This window comes from Urocampus carinirostris, chromosome 16, assembly GCF_059441175.1.
Source record: "Urocampus carinirostris isolate Australia breed hairy pipefish chromosome 16, RoL_Ucar_1.0, whole genome shotgun sequence".
Classification (NCBI taxonomy): domain Eukaryota; kingdom Metazoa; phylum Chordata; class Actinopteri; order Syngnathiformes; family Syngnathidae; genus Urocampus; species Urocampus carinirostris.
This window is the reverse complement of record NC_142364.1, coordinates 32,006,400-32,026,409: the sequence shown is the minus strand read 5'-3', so window position 1 is coordinate 32,026,409 and position 20,010 is coordinate 32,006,400. Positions and strand designations below refer to the sequence as shown.

The 20,010-nt window shown below is 37.5% G+C and overlaps 1 protein-coding gene across 2 annotated transcripts in view; it reads left to right on the top strand.

Moving 5' to 3' along the window:
* stxbp1a (syntaxin binding protein 1a) overlaps positions 1-20,010 on the top strand; it is a 50,275-nt gene that overhangs the window by 5,981 nt on the left and 24,284 nt on the right. For both annotated transcript variants that reach the window (XM_088356199.1, XM_088356200.1), the window contains exons 2-10: positions 5,695-5,744; positions 8,806-8,887; positions 8,989-9,065; positions 10,170-10,248; positions 11,394-11,497; positions 14,440-14,588; positions 15,875-15,959; positions 19,690-19,820; positions 19,909-20,010. The exon at positions 19,909-20,010 is cut by the window's right edge and continues 6 nt beyond it. In XM_088356199.1, the coding sequence (XP_088212325.1) occupies positions 5,695-5,744; positions 8,806-8,887; positions 8,989-9,065; positions 10,170-10,248; positions 11,394-11,497; positions 14,440-14,588; positions 15,875-15,959; positions 19,690-19,820; positions 19,909-20,010 (859 nt within the window). The remainder of the gene's footprint in view (positions 1-5,694; positions 5,745-8,805; positions 8,888-8,988; positions 9,066-10,169; positions 10,249-11,393; positions 11,498-14,439; positions 14,589-15,874; positions 15,960-19,689; positions 19,821-19,908) is intronic.

The window sequence follows — 20,010 nt, the reverse complement described above, 5'->3', positions numbered from 1 at the left end:
GCCCTTTTTAGAGAGCTAACGGTCGTAGATATGAGGGGTAGTGTGTATTTGTAGTCTGTGTCCTGTGATTACATAGAATAGGTTAACAGTTTGGAGGATATCAAAGAAAACTGAAAATATTAATTACTAAAAACAACAATTTGTATTTGTATTATTGTTTTAAAGGTTACTCATAAGGATGTGTATCTTGTTATACTGGACTGGACAGATATCAGAAGGCTTTTGTGTGTGCCAACGCGTGTTTGTTCATTTGCGTGCGTGTACATGTGTTTGGTTGACACAGCTGTTACACTGTGTTTGCTCTGGTCCCTTTTCCTCTTTCCGGACACGCGCTTTCTTGTAGTATTCAAAGTTCTATCAAGAACACAGATGAACTTTACAAATCAATTAGTTTATTGTCTGCAAATGACATGTCCATAGCTGTCAACCTTAGCCAATTGCTCCGCCTAACAATGATTGCAATTCCAGAAATATCAAGTAAGTTTTTTTAGCATTTTTCTGGGGTAACCTACCTGAATGCCTGTAAAAGATTCTATCTATCTATCTATCTATCTATCTATCTATCTATCTATCTATCTATCTATCTATCTATCTATCTATCTATCTATCTATCTATCTATCTGTCTATCTGTCTGTCTGTCTGTCTGTCTGTCTGTCTGTCTGTCTGTCTGTCTGTCTGTCTGTCTGTCTGTCTGTCTGTCTGTCTGTCTGTCTGTCTATCTGTCTATCTATCTATCTATCTGTCTGTCTGTCTATCTATCTATCTATCTATCTATCTATCTATCTATCTATCTATCTATCTATCTATCTATCTATCTATCTATCTATCTATCTATCTATCTATCTATCTATCTATCTATCTATCTATCTATCTATCTATCTATCTATCTATCTATCTATCTATCTATCTATCTATCTATCTATCTATCTATCTATCTATCTATCTATCTATCTATCTATCTATCTATCTATCTATCTATCTATCTATCTATCTATCTATCTATCTATCTATCTATCTATCTATCTATCTATCTATCTATCTATCTATCTATCTATCTATCTATCTATCTATCTATCTACCTCGGTCATATCCCTCAAAGAGGGGTGACCGACAGCAAGACAAACACATACAATAACAAAGAAAATAAAAGGGAAAAAAAAATAGCAAAAAAAAAAAACCACACAAAATTTTTGGGACTATGGCCAACCCAATTGCCCAAACACCCAAACAAGTTAGGCACCTCGTCACCTAAGTTGGTCATGCTTTCGTCCCTCCAGATGAAATGGGACACCAGGAAGCAGCCATGTCACTCGGGTCAGGGTGACACAACACACTCTTCTGTTCAACAGCAGGGCCCGACAGATTTCACTGGTTTACCCCTGCTGCATCATACGGGTGCCCAGCCCATCCTTAAGAACGCGTCCACAGTCCCACTATCCTTTTACAACACCTCTCCACTCCTTTCTATCACCAACAAGAGCTCTAGCTTCATTATATTTAGACCTCTTTCCTGCAGTGCACTTATAACACCATCCAGCCACGTCAATCGCGGCCTTCCTCTTGGTCTCCTTCTGTTGAATTCTGCTCTGTAGATCCTCTTCAACATACGCTCCTCATCCATCCTCTCCATGTGTCCAAACCATCCGAGTACTCTCTTATCAACACGCTTGCTCAGTTCCACGACTACTCCAGTTCTGTCTCTCACAATTTCATTTCTCAATCTATCCAATCTTGTCACTCCTTACATAGTCCTCAAACACTTCATCTAAAAACATTCAATTTCCTTCTTAAATCTGCGTTCAGGCTCCAAGTCTCTGCACCATACAACACAGTCGGCACAATCACACTCTCATACAGTCCCTTCTTAACATCCATACTTATACTCTTGTTGTTCATCACTCTCCTCAGAGCACCCAAAACCTTGCTTCCTTTATGGGGTTGATATTTAATGTTGTTCTCTCCTGGGAGAGCGGAATGCCTTTTTGGGGAAAAAAGGAGAGTCAAGAAAACCCAAAGTGCGGAGTCAGCCTTTTTAAGGCATTTTTTTTTACATCTATGGTGAAAAAAATCTTCTATGTATATATTATATATATATATATATATATATATATATATATATATATATATATATATATATATATATATATAGATAGATAGATAGATAGATAGATAGATAGATAGATAGATACATAGATACATAGATACATAGAAGTGTCGTTTCCTTTAATCATCGCCTACACCAGGGGTAGGGAACCTATGGCCCGGGAGCCATATATGGCTCTTTTCATGAGTACGTATGGCTCAGAAATAAGATGTAACTTTTACACATCTCTCTGTGGCGTTCCAAAGTCAAGTGATTTCATCCCGATTTTGGTCCATATAAAGCCGTAGCAACTTAATGCAGAAGTTCGATAAGAAACCATTTAAACTGATGAATAAAAACGCTGGCAAATGACTTTGATTGGGTGAGTGGTACAGGTGGGCGGATCCCTGCAAAAAGCGCAAGGCACTTCCTTCTCTCTCTCTCGCTCAGTGCAGTCTACACCGAAAGTGAATACAGTATGACGATATGGTTATCGTTTGCAGTAATTTGTGACATTTTTACAAAAGAACTTTGCATGCACATTGTTTTGAGACAAATTTCATGGAAAAAATTGCCTTAACACTATTAACTTAAGGTGGAAGACAAATTGTAAATGGCATATTTACATTGATTTGGGACACGGGATTTGGCATTATTATCATTTCATACATTCGATTAAATCATCAAATGACACACAGTGAAATTAAATGTGCTGAAGAATTAGCTTTTGTCTAGAGAGCATGTTTGGCAGTTTTTTACAATTTAGTCTGAAAATATATGATGTGGCTCTCTCAATTTCTTTTTAAAACGTATTTTGCTTTTATGGCTCTTTGGGTCAAAAAGGTTCCTGACCCCTGGCCTACACCGTTACACTACGTAGCTCGGGACCCTTTTGACCTACGCGCAGGGTTCTCTCTCCCTATAGAGTCTAGGCTTAAAACACACTTCTATTCTATAGCATATGAATAACCTATATTTTATGTTGACAATATCTGTGTATTATTTGTTATTGCGACATCCATTGCAGCCTGGTCATTCTAGAAGGGGGGTTACCTCAATAAGCAGGTTAGCGCCTTACATGGCTGCACAGATCACGGCCGCAATTGGGAAATGTGAAGCACAATGTAAAGCGCTTTGGGAAGTCATTGACTTGAAAAGCGCTATATAAATGCAGATCATTTCATTACATTTCATGTGCGGTCCCTTCTACAGGTTTCTTCATTTTCCTCATGTTGAGGTTTTTGAGTTTTTCCTTGCCCTCATGTAGGTTTTAGATTAGGGGATATTGTAATAATTAGTCTGTGGTTTGCAATAATCTGTGGTCTGTGCACCCCTTTGAGACTTCTCTTGATTAAGGGCTATACAAATAAACATGACTTGACTTGACTTATAGAGAAGTGGCTCTTTTGGCTCAGTTTACTAAAAACGGCTCTCCAGATTGTTTTTGTTGTTTTCATCCGTGTGACATTTGTCACCAAATGACATAAAAATGGGAAAATAAAGCACAAAAAATAGACAAGAATGAAAAAAGAAACAAAATAAAAAAAGGAGGAAAAAAGGGAAAAGCACGAAAAAAGGAAAAAGAGAAAAAAAACGAGGAAAAAAAGAAAAAAGCAACAAAACGTCAAAAGCTAAGAAAAATGAGAAAAGGAAGTAACAAATAAAATAAAAAAGGAAATTATTGGACTAAAGAAGAAAAAAGGCCCAAAAAGTAAAAAGCCCTGAAAAAAGAAAGAAACGAAGAAAAAATGAAAGAAAATAGGATAAGTTAACGAAGAAGAAAAAAGTAGGGAAAAGACATGCTTTTTGGAGTCTCGGATCACTCCTGTGTTTTATTCAAACAAATTGCAAATATATCAAGTCAATCGATTTGACAGCATTGTATAAAAACTGTGATTAAATACAGTTCTGTATTGTGCAACTAAATAAATCCACAAAATATTGGTATTACGTAATAAAAGCTGATTGGTTGGATCTCTTAACCACTAGAGTCGTAGGTGCACCATTTCCTGTGGTGTGTCTTGGGCAAGTACAGCCATTCCGCTCCAGGCCAACATAGGTCTCGAACAGGGGACCTTTCACGAACAAAATATACTTTTTTAAAAACAGAAATCTCATGTAATAGTTGTCGTAAATACAACTGTTGGGTCGTGCAACCTTTCCAATATTACGTTAGCCATTATATTAAAATTTGAAAAACTAGCTTGTGTGGCTGTAAATTCAGGTTTAGTTTTAGGTTTTGGACTTGTTTGATAATGATTTTGTTGCCATGCACAGGATTGATGTTGCTCACTGTTGTTTCAAGCAATGCTCACAGAATTTGTGTGACCGGTGGAAGCCTAGAGGGAACATTGGTCCTATGTGTTTATGGAAGCTTCTCATCCTATTGCACCCAAAGCTGCGGATATTTGAAACACAAACCAAAGGTGGAGAAACCCAGAAATTAGCTTTTTGATGATCTTTTAGAAAAAAATGGTTGTATTGAGAATATTCTGGCAGACTTTTTAATACTCTTTTTGTCATCTAGTGAGAATCACCCTTAAGTTTTCGTTGTTGGCGTTTTTTCCAGGATCACCTCTTCCACAGGAGGTTAGATACTGTACAGTTCGTGTGACTCAGCAATGCCAGCACTTTTTTGCCAAATCCTTTTCCCATTTTCTCATACTTTCTCTTTTTGTTGCCATCAGCTTGTCCAACTATTCTTATATGAACAAATCAACTTTAAGAAAGATGGCATTATATGACAAAAAACAGTTAATTGTATCACAGTCAAGAAATAGATTAAGTGGTAAAAGGGTATCCTTACAGTTAATTCTGTGTCCATACCTGTCAACTTCAGGCAATTCATCCCTTTATTAATGCTTGCAATTCCCCCTAATAGGTTTGATAAACCTCAAACACAACACGGCACCTATTTACTCACAGCAAGACAGACTGGGTAGAATAAAAAAAAGGACAACTTGTGTAAATGAGTTTATTTTATGTACAAATAGACAACACAAGCAATTCTTTATTCTCCTAGTTATTTCCCCATTTAGAGTAATTTCAGTGTTTCTTTTTATATGTAGCAGTGTATCAAAAAAAAACATTCTCGTACAAAAATTGTTATACGTGTACACAATTTGAAATGATCAAAACAATTATATAATATGGGTAAAACATATAGGTTGACATGCCTTCTGTATAGGTGCAACTCTAGCCAACTACTCTTCTTATTAATGATTGCAACTCCCCATATTAAGCGATAATTTACCTTGAAACACAACACGGCCTATTTACTTAAAGCAGACAGACTATGTAGAAGGCCATGCAGGTATCTGCAATATACGATGATGTTGTCCTCTTCTAATAGGCAAGACAAAATCGGTCCAATCAGTCTTGAGGGATTGCAAGTGTAGATCTAACCGCTAGCTTCTAGCTATGCTTTTGCACCTATGCTCTGTTAACCCTACTTTTTATGATGATCACGTTCATTTAGCAAGCTTTGATTGTCTTTTAGGGACAAACAGGTTATTGGTTTGTTACTGTAGCTTGTACATGTAACTTGTGTCTGATTTACTCTATCCCATATAGGAGTTTATCCTTATTTAGAGCATTCTTTCTGTTGCAGAAATTATGAATGATGTCATCAAGAAGGTGAAAAAGAAGGGAGAATGGAAGGTGAGAATTTACCATGATTACAGTGGAACCTCGGTTTTCGAAGGCCTCTCAGTTCGAACAAACCGGTTCTCGACCAAAAATTTCGAGAAATTCTTGCTTTTCGTTCAAAAAAATCGGAGTTCGAACTCCGGTACGCTAGGGTGCGATGCTGAGCGGCGTACGGGTGTAGATTGCCCCCACCCCTCGTGAAGAACTGTTATGACGTGCGCGCGCACTTCTTTTTGCTTTCGCTTTAGATATCGATGAACGGAGTGTTTTAGCCCCTAATTATGCCTCTGAAGAAGGTCGGTACAAGCAGCAAAGTTGCTACAGGTGAAAAAAGAAGGGTAGTGCGTACAACTATTGTATTTAAGAAAGAAATAATAGCAAAATATGAAAAAGGTGTTCGAGTTTCCCTTCTTTCGAGGGAATAGAGCATGGCTTCTGCAGACCTTCACAAAGGTAAGAAATCCTATTCATAATTCTTTTCTTTATCCTTTAACCGCTCACCACTTTTTTTGGAGACCCGGGTGCTAAATGGCGTGTAAACGACCTGATTTTTGTAGTTGTACACGTTCGTAATCTTTCGTACGTAAGATTACGCTAACGTGAACGTACAATTAGCCTGGGTTAGCTTCATGTTTACGTTCATGGTAAGGAATCAGGGTGTTGGAACGGATTAAAACGATTTTACATTACTTTTAATGGGAAAAACAATTTTCGGTGATCGAACAAATCGGTTTTCGAACAGGGTTCTGGAACGGATTATGGTCGAGAACCGAGGTTCCACTGTATTATTACAACGACTGCTGGATAATTGTCCTACTGTGGCCACCTTAAAAGCTTGTAATTACTCATTAGAATGTGACTTTTCTTTTCAGAATGGCAAAAATGTGGTAATTATATAAAACACAATATTCCAATGTATATTTAATATACCATACGGTGACATCGCCCCCTACGCGTTGTGCCCAAAAGGACAGGTGCATGCTACACCTTAAAAGGGCACAGACAATTACAATATTGTGAGTCCCAAGATATATATTTTTCTAAATTACTGATTTATTTGATGTCATTGGTGGGCTGATTGAGCTGAACAAAATCAATGCAAAGCCAGCTGAGCTAACCTTCATCGCACTCGTATTGTGACATTCACCAGGAGAAGCAGTCCAATAGAGATTGGGTTAGTAAACGATTGATTTAATGCTGACATGACAGCAGCATTGTAATTACTCTTTATAAATACAGATTTGAATTGCATGTCATGGTCAAGGGCTTCACAGATTTTCATTTAATACTCTTGCATTGCAAATGATATTAAAAAATGCAACTGGTTGTTAGTGACCTATTTCTATTAGACATCAGTTGATCCATTTTTACAGGGCTATTGTATCACTTTTGTAGATTTTGCAAAAAGAAATTCATACCCCAGAGTTCATTCTGGGTATATTTTTTCAAACCTTAAGATATTTAATCTCTTGTTTTTTTTTCCGCATAAGATAAGAAAATTGTCCTTCAAATAAGTGAAATTACTATATTTAATTGACAGTAGGATATTTTAATGCATGCGGGAGGTGTTCTGGGCATGTCCTACTGGCAGGATTGATGGATGAAAAATTACCCTTGAGATAAGCAAAATGTTCTGTCGTTTGAGTTAACATTGTTTTTTGTGGTTTATGTTGCAATAACCAGAGGGGACTGAACAAGCCCTACACTTACACCTACACCTTACGTGTATTGTTAATCAAGAGGGAGTTCTTTGATTTTGTTCTATGAAAAGAAACAGACAATTACTATATTGTGGGACCACAATTTATTTTTTTAAACATAAGCTTATGAAATAACAATCACAATAATGCATGTTTAGCTAATCTTCCTTCCAATTTTGTGGTCAGTTGAAATCAAGGGTTGTAGGTTTGGTTTTTGCGTTGGATCATTTTAACTGATCATTGATGTAAGTGGGGATAAACAATGATTGCTCCATTTTTGAAGGTGAGTGCTACTTTTTGATACTAATTAGCAAAAAGGGCCCCCAGATTTATATGATTTCTTTATACAGCAACTTAGCTGGATGGCTTGCTAAATAGCTAAAAAGGTAGCTTGGTATTTAGCTAGAAAGGTATACAGGTAAAAACTAAAAGGGAGCTAGATAGAGTTGCTTGCTAAAATACTAAAATGCCATCTAAATAGTTGGATAGAAATCTAAAAACAAAGCTAGATAGCTAGGTAGAAAGGAGCCCAAAATTTAGCTTGATAACTAGTAAAAAAGGTAAAATGTTACCATCATATCTTGCTAAATAGGTAAAAAGAAAGTGTGATATTTAGCTATAAAAGGTAAACAGGTGAAAAACTAAAAGGGAGCTAGATGGATAGCTATAAAAAGTAAAATTTCAACTAGATAGCCCGATAGGAAGCTTAAAAAAGCTAGAAATTTGGCTTGATAACTAGCAAAAAAGATAAAATGTTAGCTAAATAGCATGCAAAACAAAAGTGAAAAGCTAGCTACAAATTTTTCGAAATAGCTAAAAAAGTAGGAAGATAGCTGGCTACTAAGCTAAAAAGGTAGCGTGATAGCTAGCTAAAAAACCCCCCCAAAAAGGCACATTTGTTGCCCATTAATTTTAGCCATAACTTGGAACTTAGTTTGTTATATTTTCAGTAAAATATATCAATAAAAACATTATTAAATACATTTGTTTAATACATGAATAGATTCTTAATCTCTTTTCTTAATTGCCCAAAACGTTTCAATACTTGAATAGATTTTTTTGTCTCCAAAGCCAATGAACTGGAAATTATCTATTTGAATTTCTAAAATAAAGAATTATCATGTTACTACCGTGTTGTTACTATGTTATTACCAAGTCAATTTAAAAAAGGGATTAAACAGATTAAGTCCACCACTAAAGAAATAGTTTAACAAGCAAATCACATTGAACCAGCACTGGTGAGTTATTTTCAGAACAGGTCCCGGTCACCTCAACTGTCCTTAGGGAGCACCCCAGGTGCCCGCTAGTCTATACTATAACTCTGCCCTTGGTTGAAATGTTTGTGGACAATATGTGGACTCTGCTGTTTCCAGGCCCTGATTGTGGATCAGCTCAGCATGAGGATGTTGTCTTCTTGCTGCAAGATGACAGACATCATGACTGAAGGCATCACCAGTGAGTGAAATAGTCTCACCTAAAATGTGTTTTATTCTGTCAAAATTGATTTTTGTGTTATTCTCTATGTCAAATTTTCTTTTAACCCCTCTTGCATTTAGTTGTTGAGGACATCAACAAGCGACGAGAGCCTCTTCCCAGTCTAGAAGCCATTTTTCTGATTACACCAACAGAAAAAGTGAGCATGTGCATTCACTTTTTTTGTTAAACACTTAGCAATTCTTATTTGTATTACAAATACAACCGATTTGATCTGTAAAACCTAAACAAAAGCTTGTTTTTTTATAAATACAGCATACAGTAATCGCTTGTTTATCACAGGGTGTAGCATGCCAAAAAGGACCAGTAATAATCAAAATCTACGAAATACAAACCTTTATTTATTTATTATATAGTCTATTATACATTGAAACCAAAGAACAAAAACCTATCGCAGGCTTGAACAAATGAAAGTACTGTACTTTATGAAGGTTTATCTTCTGCGCAGTCTATTCATGATTTAAAAAAATATCTAGCTGCTATATTGCACTATTGACTCAAAGAGGTGGAAATGATTCCAGAACACCATCCACTTTTTTACTTCAGATGATATTTTTTGTCGCCATCATGTGGATTCTATTGAAAAACAAAAATGTAGCGTAAAAATGTTAACTTGAAATGAATATTGCAAACAACAACGAAAATTCACTGTACTTTGTAAAAGTTTTTCTTTGTCTTTTTTTTTTACAAATAAAATCTTCCCTGTAATATGATAATTTTCAAAACAATCTTGCTGCAATATTGCACAATTGATTCCAAAAAGGGGTGGGAATGATTCCAGGACACTATCCATTCTTTAACTTCAGATTATATTTTGTCGCCATCGTGTAGACGACAAGAAAAAATGTGGCGTAAAAAAAATATTTACCTTACTTTAGCTTGAGGAGAAGTCCACGTTTGCTGGCGATAGAAAGCATCTTCCTCTGCCTTTTAGTGCTTTTATTGGTTCAGAGCAATTTGTTAACATGAAGACTTGAAAAAGATTTGCACGTACGAAATGTAGGTTCATCATGGTGTATTACGTAAATGTGCAATTTAGACAAAAAAATTATTGATGCACAGGCAGAAAATGGACAGGGTGACTGTTAAGCCAAACAGAATGCAGAACACAATTTACAATGAAAATCAAAGAAGCAAAACCGCAAAAAGTCAACTGTGATACAATGGGGGATTACTGTAATTCGTTTCAACGTTTAGCAAAAGGCCTCTGTCACTTCTCATGGTTGTGCTTCTTCTTCCTTAGTCGGTCCACAGCCTCATTGCAGATTTCAAGGACCCCCATTCTGCAAAATACAAGGCCGCCCACGTTTTCTTCACTGACTGTGAGTTTTTGCAATGTGCCCCAATTTTTTCCCCAAGGGTTCATACAGGTGCTTGAAATCCTTGAATTTGAATATTGTGTTTTCAAGGATTGAAAAGTGCTTCCATTTTGGTTAAAGTGCTTGTAAATACTTGAAATTGTTGCCATGTTACCCAATAAGTCTGCTTAAACATGACACAGACCCTGCTCTCTGGTGGCTTTGCATTGCATTGCTGGCATTAATTTGTACAGCATTGTCCTTTGAAGCGCCATCGGGTCGCACCCAAGAGGAGAAGTGCACACTCCACCTTAACAGTGGGACTATCAAAATGTGTATGATTGAAAATATTTTGTATTCATTATCGACATTTATAATGGGCCACGGAAAAATACTATTCCCAGTGCTAAATTTTAATGGGTATAACTTCCCGCAACTGAAAATGTAAATCTAAATGGGGAGAGATTTGTCTCCAAAATATATATTTGCTACTTACAAAAATCAAATGTCTTGATAAATGCAAACGCAAGATTTAAAATCACATGTAAATGGGAGATATAGTTGTGGCTCCGCAAAATACATGATTAACAGTGGATTTTTTCATTTTAATGGTACTAGAGAAATTAGAAACATGGGTTTGAAAGTCCTTAAAAAGTGCTTAAATTTGGCCATTGAAAAGTTTTTCACGTAGTTAAAATATTATGTATATGAATGTCTTTCTATTAGGATGTATGATCAGAATCCAAATCCAAATAATTTTACTTTGTTGGCCTTGTAGTGTTTAGGCCTTGTAGTGTTTATTAGTCAACAAAATTTTAAATCCGAAAGCCCCCACTTGCTTAGAAGGGGCAATATACCATTTTCAAACTGAAAACCTCCAAAATCACAGAATGCTGAGTTTCTAAATTGGATAAACCATGAAGAGTTTTTCCAGAAACAATTAGTCGAAATTACAATTCTCAGACTGCTGTTTTTACAACTGCTGCAACAACCATTTTTATCTACAGTATTAACCTCAGACAATAACTCAATCATCCCCATTAACGGCTGTTTACAATGTAGTTACATTGAACTGTAACTGGGCTTAACTAAAAAGTGTTTAATTGTTTGTGGCTGGCCTGTATTCCTCAAATATTTTAATCCAAGAATTGCCTCCCTCTCCCCACCAGCCTGTCCCGATCCTCTGTTCAATGAGCTGGTAAAGAGTCGGGCTTCCAAAACCATCAAGACACTGACTGAGATCAACATTGCCTTCTTGCCCTATGAGTCTCAGGTAATGTTTTTTTGGAGTTTTAGAAACTGTAAAACAATTATTAAAAATGGTTCTTGAAGGGTTTGTCCTCCTACCTTTTCTGGCATGTCAAGCTTCATTGCCTTATTACCCATTCGGCACTTTCTTTTTCACAACTACTTGCTTTAGCCATTGTAATTCTGCATAATTTATTTGCTTTTTAACCTTCTTTTACATGTTGCTCAAGTACTTTCAGTCATCTGTTGTGTTAAAGTCACGCCATTATGTTTATTTAGTGTCTTAAATATGTGACAAATTCATTTTGACCAATCACAAGCGAAAAATAATGTCTCATAGAGCCGTTTTGTTCACGTACGACATAAATCGGTTGCAGCCGCATTCACCAATTATTTTGGCGCGTTAGTGAATACTATATTGGTAATAGCTATCTAGGTGTATGGTAATCGCTATATTGATGCGAAAAGCTGAGACATAAACAACTCGGAAAAGAGCGAAAAAGCGCTTTTTTCAAAGTAACGCACCACTTTTAACGATAACGGAGTTGTGACGGCAGAAAAAAATATTTGTTAAATCACCCCGTTACTGGAAAAAAAAACCCTGTTATGTAATGGCGTTATTTATAACGATGTTATTCCCAACACTGCACATGATCAGTCCAAAACAATCCCCAACACCCAATTTCCCCTGAGAATGCATTTAGGATTTATATTTTTATTTTGTTTGAATGCTTTTTTTCCCCTGACCCACAATGCTTTGCTCTATCTTGTCTACTGTCATCAATTCAGAGTCAGTGATTTTACAGCTTCAGGCAAAGTGTAGCCTCACCCACACGACGAAGGACGTTCTCATTTTGGAGCCACACAGCAAGTGCTGGCCAATTGCAGCAAGCCTAGCGCTTGGACCCGTCTGCTGTGCAGAAGTGTGTCATGCACAATAAAAAGAAAAAAACGTGTGGTCATGTGATTGTGCCGGATGGGGTGGGAGGAATGACGATAGGTAAAAGAGAAAGGAACAAACATTGGATGGAAGGAAACAAGGCAAGGGCATTGGAGGCAAGAAGGGGAAACGAAATGTGGAGAGATAACTACAGGCTTACAAACAAGATAAGTGATATCTGGGACGAGTGTTTCTCAACCTTTTTGGAGCAGAGGCCCACTATTTTACTGAAAAAAATTCTCAAATCACACCACCTCTCAAATACGTATTACTATATTTTCCGCACTTCAAAACGCACTCCCAAAATAAGTATTTTGTGGTATTTCTTTTTCATGTATAAGGCAAAGCGGACCATAAGGGATAGGTAAGGGATAGGATTGCACAGAAATGATGTACCATGTTTGTGCATGAATGAATCAGTGGAGACATTTCACTAATCCAGGTTACAAAAGAGAGAATGCTGTCGGACATCAAACCGATCCATGGTACAGAAAAGGTTGGGGACCATTGAAATAATGAAGCGCATAAACTGAATGAAGAAAAAGGCATTATAGAATGTAATTAGGTCTTCCTAAAATATCTAAATCTAAGCATGACCACTCATATTCAACAAAGTTTGTCACTTACAATGCTTAGTTTGAGTGAAACTTAAGTTTTCTACCAATTGGTTCTCTCATTTATCTCACATTTCAATGTTGTCCAGAAACTAAAAATCGAGTGATAATGAGATAATACCTATAACCTTGTCCTACGCCATCTATGTACCTAGTGGCTTTGTCAGGCAGGACGGAAGGAAAACTGAGATCACTTGCACTCGTTTCTTGGTTTTTATTGGAAGGAAGGAATGACAAGACGTGAATCTTCGATCCGTTGTTTGACGGATTGTCGAGACTTGACAGGCGGGTGAAGGCTTGGCGGGAATGGTCGCGGACAGGCGTAGTCGTCGTGTTGTTGGTTGGGGCTGGAGAAGAAGGGAGTCAGGCGGGCAGGGCAGGTCGTAGGCAAATTCGGAAACGGGTCGGCAACGGAGATCAGGTAGAAAAACAGGAGGCAGGCAAAGAGTCGAAGGTATGGGCTTTCTGAGCAGATGGCAACAGATCGCATAGTACAATCGGATAAAGTGTTACCGGAAGCTGGGGATTTAAATGTACAGGGTGCGCCAATCAGCTGTCCTGGCTGTTGGCGCCGAATCCTGAACACAGGTGTTCCCGATCCGGGTGATTGTGACAGGCTTGGTTGTTTCGGAAAATTGGGGATTTTGGTATGTGCTGTGTAGTCTAGAAAACACAGTACATTATATCAAAAATGTATCTTCCTGCTTTAGTTTCATCTTTTAATGTTAAAATTGTCAAGACGGAATATAATGTAGCCTAGGGGTGGGTAAATTACGGACCCATGCGATGTTAGGGATTTTAATCCACCCCGTCGAACAAAAACGATGAAACCATTTCGGTGTCATGGTGCCATCTTTATCCTCATTGTCCCTTAGTGTGTCTACTAAAAAATACTGCTACTGAGATTTTACAAAAATACAACAAAACTCCTTGCTGGAAGTGGCAAACTTACCTAAATGGAAATCTAATGCAATCGTTGGAGCAGTTCAATAGGCATAAAGACTTTGCTTTGCTTCAAAATTATTGTTGTTGTTTTAATTTGAGAAAGCAGTACATTCAAAGAAAATTAGTAAGCGTTTTTAAGGGGAGAAAAGAGGTAGTCCATGCGTAAAGCGGTAGTCTTGGTGAGTTGCTGGAAATGAGCCTCGATACGCCTACAGTATTTAGAGATTGCATTCAAACAGACAATTGCAGATAAAATAGTCATTTACCACATGAACCTTGTATGGGGTGTGTTTTTGATAGGTTTCATGTAGTTATCATGGAATAAAAACAGTGAGTCTGCTTTATGAATAAGCGACCCTAAACTCCTGAACGGTAGTGTATTAAGGAAAAGTGATCCTTTACCTAACTTTTAAGAGAGCAAACATTTAGGCAAAAGAGAAATAACGTTATGTTGTTATTTGTGCTCAGGTGTACTCTCTGGACAATGCTGACGCCTTCCACAGTTTTTACAGCCCACATAAGACCCAGCTGAAGAACCCTGTGATGGAGAGGCTGGCTGAACAATTGGCTACACTGTGTGCCACACTGAAGGAATACCCTGCAGTCAGATACAGAGGGTGAGCATAAGGGAGCGCTGTTCTCATTTTTGTATGCCTTTTTATATTGAACTCCTTATATTAAACTCGGTCCTGTGTCTGCAACAGGCGGCTCCTTGGTGCTACCTAACGACTCCCTGCCGCTATTTTAAAAATGTTTGATCTTGGAAAATATCCATGTATATTAATTGGAAAATGTTAAGAATTTGATCACTAAATGTTGCTGTAGTCTAGTAGTGCAACCAAAAAACGAGTGTTACAAAGCACAAGGAAGAATACAAAATACGCAGACTCAATATGACCAAAAACAACAAAATCTAAACAACAACAAAAAATGAAATAAGTAAAAAATAAAATAAAATTAAAAAAAAGTGGAAAACTTAAAGAAAGAAAGATAAAAGTAAACAATTTGAAAAGGAAGGAAAAGACAAGAGAAGGAAAATAAAATAAATAGAGAAAGGAAAAAAACGATAAAAGGAAATAGGGAAAAAAAGAAAAGGAAAGACAAAAGATAATAAGGGAACCAATGTAAAACAAGGAAAACATAGGGAAAAAATAAAGTGAGTAAACAATCACAAGGAAAAATGAAAAGAAATAAGAAATTGAAATTTGAAGGGGAAATAAAGGGGAAAAGAATGAAGAACAAGGATAAAAAAGAAAAAAGGGCAAACAGAAAGTAAAAGTAGGAAAGGAAAAAAGGAAAGAAATAGCAAAAAAAAAAATAAAGAAAGAGAAGAAGGCAAAATGGAAAAATGAAGAAAAAAAGAAAAGAGAATATAAGGAAAAAAGGAAAAAACACAGACTTTTAAATATTTAGGCTACTCTTAGCCGCAAGATGGTGGACCATGATTTCACCTCCCTTTAGGTGACCCTCACCTTGTGTAAAACAAATGCTTATTTCTCGACCTACAAGTCAATGAGTAATTTAAAAATGCACGTTTGTATGACACTTTCTGTATGTCTGCTTGTTATTTAGATGGACATTGAAGCCTTTTTAATTAATGAAGTTTTTACCACTAGCAGGCGCTAAACAGTACAACCCGTCCCTTTAAAATATACTAGTTTTCAAAGTAAAGATGAACAACGGATGTCGAACCCTTCTCAAATGAAGGCCACACAGAAGATCCAATTGAATGAACAGTCTTAACATTTTACCTAATATACGTTGATGGAGCTTTTGCATGTCACACACAGTTGATATAACAAGTAATATTTCTGGAAAGTATGAGTGTGGTTTTGTGTTGTTGGATTTAAATTTAACAGACATGAATGTAATTTGGAGTCATGACAATTTTTTTGTTTATCAGGGATTACAAAGACAATGCAACCTTGGCTCAGCTGGTTCAGGATAAACTGGATGCCTACAAGGCTGATGACCCCACCATGGGAGAGGTAAGTCTTTTTATGCATTTTTGTCAGAATTAGCTTTTATTTAGTCAAGTAGTTTTCTTGGGTTTTCTCCTTAGACCAGTGGTGGGCAAACTACGGACTGCGGGGCATATGCAGCCTGTCAGTTTTTTTCATCTGGCCTGCTGCACGAAAATGTCAAAAATATAATAATAATGTGTATTAAATCATAAAACTACTGTAAAAGTACTACCAATTAAATTGTGTTGATTTGATGCCTTGTCCCCAGTCTCCCCACCATTCAAATATCTGGCTACATTTGTCTTCACCTGTTGTTTTTCTAGTGTATTTATTCCATTTATAAAGATACTTATTAAATTTAATGAGTTATTCATATTGCACTTGTTTTTTAATGCGTATTATCAAATGTAGCGCTTTTAAAAGGGACATAATCCTTATCCTTACTTTGCTTTTATCCTGAGCGTTTCATAAGCAATATTGATTGTATTCACAGCGCTTCACTTTTTCCACATTTTGTTATGTTACAGCCTCATTCCAAATTGTATTAATTTAATCCCTTATCTCCAAATTCTATACAAAATACTCCATTATGACAATGTGAAAAAGTTTTTTTTTTTTTACTTTTTTTGAATTTATTAAAAAAAAAAAACTAAAAAATCAAATTTACATAAGTATTCACAGCCTTTGCCATGAAGCTCAAAATTGAGCTCAAGTGCATCTTTTTTCCGCTGATCATCCTTGAGATCACTCTACAGCCTAATTGGAGTCCACCTGAAGTAAATTCAGTTGATTGGACATGATTTGGAAAGGCACACACCTGTCTATATAAGGTCCCACAGTTGAGTGTGCATGTCAGAGCACAAACACCAAGCATGAAGTCAAAAGAACTGTCTGTAGACCTGCGAGACAGGATTGTCTTGAGGCACAAATCTAGGGAATGATACAGAAAAATTTCTGCTGCTCTGAAGGTCCCAATGAGCACAGTGGCCTCCATTATTCGTAAATGGAAGACATTTGGAACCACCAGGACTCTTCCTAGAGCTGGCCGGCCTTCTAAACTGAGCGATCGGGGAAGAAGGGCCTTAGTCAGGGAGGTGACCAAGAACCCGATGGTCACTCTGTCAGAGCTCCAGTGTTCCTCTGTGGAGAGAGGAGAGCCTTCTAGAAGGACAACCATCTCTGCAGCATTCCACCAATCAGGCCTGTATGGTAGAGTGGCCAGACGAAAGCCACTCCTTAGTAAAAGGAACATGGAAGCCCGTCTGGAATTTGCCAAAAAGCACCTGAATGACTCTCAGACCATGAGAAACAAAATTCTCTGGTCTGATGAGACAAAGATTGAACTCTTTGGTGTGAACGCCAGGCGCCATGTTTTGAGGAAACCAGGCACCGCTCATCACCTGGCCAATACCATCCCGACAGTGAAGCATGGTGGTGGCAGCATCATGCTGTGGGGATGTTTTTCAGCAGCAGGAACTGGCGGACTAGTCAGGATAGAAGGAAAAATGAATGCAACAATATATAGAGATATCCTGGATGAAAACCTGCTCCAGAGTGCTCTTGACCTCAGGCTGGGGCGAAGGTTCATTTTTAAGCAGGACAACGACCCAAAGCACACAGCCAAGATCTCAAAAGATTGGCTTCAGAACCACTCCGTGAATGTCTTAGAGTGGCCCAGCCAGAGTCCAGACTTGAATCCGATCGAATATCTCTGGAGGGATCTGAAAATGGCTGTGCACAAACGTCTCCCATCCAACCTGATTGAGCTTGAGACTTATTGCAAAGAAGAATGGGCAAAACTGCCTAAAGATAGGTGTGCTAAACTTGTGGGCTCATATTCAAAAAGACTTGAGGCTGTATTTGCTGCCAAAGGTGGATCAACAAAGTATTAACCAAAGGCTGTGAATACTTATGTAAATGTGATTTATTAGTTTTCTATTTTTAATAAATTCAAAAAAAGTAAAAAAAAAACTTTTTCACATTGTCATAATGGAGTATTTTGTGTATAATTTTGAGGTAAGAGATTAAATTAATACCATTTGGAATGAGGCTGTAACATAACAAAATGTGGAAAAAGTGAAGCGCTGTAAATACTTTCCGGATGCACTGTATATGTCGAAGTGGCAAGACACTGAATTCTTAATGCCCCCATAGCAGGTAGTTGCCTTGCATGGCTGATGGTCAGATGTGAGGGTCAAACAGAGTTGCCGGACACAACCGAATGTTTGATCGTTTTTCCGAATTGCTCAGTCCACAATTCAATGGATTTGGGAGTCCACAATTGAATGGATTTGGGAGTGCAGTCAATAAACATGCCCGATTAAAGTCGCCGTCGACGATAAAGCTCCGTTGGGGTAGTGCAAGCTGCTGTTTAGCAGTGGGCAGGAGATTTAGCGCTATGCTAACGTTTAGTGTGTAAAAGGGAAACGTGTGAACACACATTGTTAAGCGCTTTGGGAGGTCTTTGTAGACTTAAAAAGCGCTATATAAATGCAGACAATTTACATGTGCGGCTCGGTATCAAACAACCTACTGTACCGGTGCACGGCGCAGTTGTTGATGATCACTCTATGGAACTATAAACTTAAAAAATTACATGTTAAAATTCCTTTTTTTTGCACTGTAACTCGGAGGTGCCGGGAATCGAACCTGCCACCTCTTGATCCCAAGACGAGCACTTTACCAATGCCGCACAAAGAAAAAAGGGTTGCCTAATTTTTTTCCACTGTTTTATTTGTGGATACACACTTTATTTACCCTTAGAATAACTCAAATTTTGGTCGTGCCTTCTACGCAAGGTTTTTATGGTCGGGTGTTACCGTATTTGAGCAATGATTGAGCTGTTGAAGTATATCGCTGACCACATTTGTACAACCCTTAATGAGACACGAATTCAACCCGGATCTAGTGATTACACAGGGGATGTAGGCTAGCTATCATTATTATTATTGTTATTATAATTATTATTTTTGTTATTGTTACAATTATTAATATTATCATTGGCCAAGTATAGTCTGACCTTAAAACAGTCTATGGTACTGAAAAAGTTGCAGACTGCTGGTTTAGTAGGCACTCAAAATAAGAAGAGAAGTTATCAACAGATTTTGATCTCACAATGAGAACAGGGGAGAGAGCCCAAACCTTCAACAAGATATTCCAACCTGCTCTAAAATCCCTACTCTGACCACTTCCTTTTTATATAGATCAAATCTCTTTTATTCGAAAATCAGGTCCATCCTAAAAGGTGTGGTGGTCAAAGAACAGTTACATGTTTGGCTGGTAGTGCATAATAGTCAAAATACTGAACAACAGTAAGGCATGATAGCCAAAATAACTAACTGGTTATCATACTTGTGAATGTCTGCATTTTTTCTTCTAATCCATGAATGCATATTGTTGCTGTTATTCTAAAAAAGACTTATCTCCATGTCTTGGTCGTATTTTTGCCTGGATAGAGTGCGCGAAAAAAGTGCAAAAGACAAAACAAAACAAAAGGTAAAAAAAATACAGAAATTTGAAATGGCAGCAACGACACAAGACAAATTGGATACACCCCCCCTCATGCTGAGGTATCAGATTCTAATCGTATCGAAAGATACAAAAATTCTATCAATAATTGCCATATAATTTTTCCTCTTAGGCCTTTTGCCAAGTTTTTAAACCCAAGGTGACCCTAAAGTCAAAAAGTTTGCCCACCCCTGCCTTAGACTTAATTATATTACAGTTTAAACTATTGAAATTATCCTATGTGCAGGGTCCAGATAAGGCCCGCTCACAATTGATCATCTTGGACCGGGCCTTTGACCCCGTCTCACCTGTCTTGCACGAGCTCACCTTCCAGGCCATGGGTTATGACCTGCTGCCTATTGAAAACGATGTCTATAAGTACTGCAAACTTAATTCTTTTTAGCAATCAAAGCCATAAACAGCAATTAGTTTGTAAACTAATTCAGTCAATTCTATTTTTGTTAAGGTATGACACCAGTGGCATTGGAGACTCTCGTGAGAAAGAGGTTCTCCTGCATGAAGATGATGACCTGTGGGTGAGCCTGAGACACAAACACATTGCAGAGGT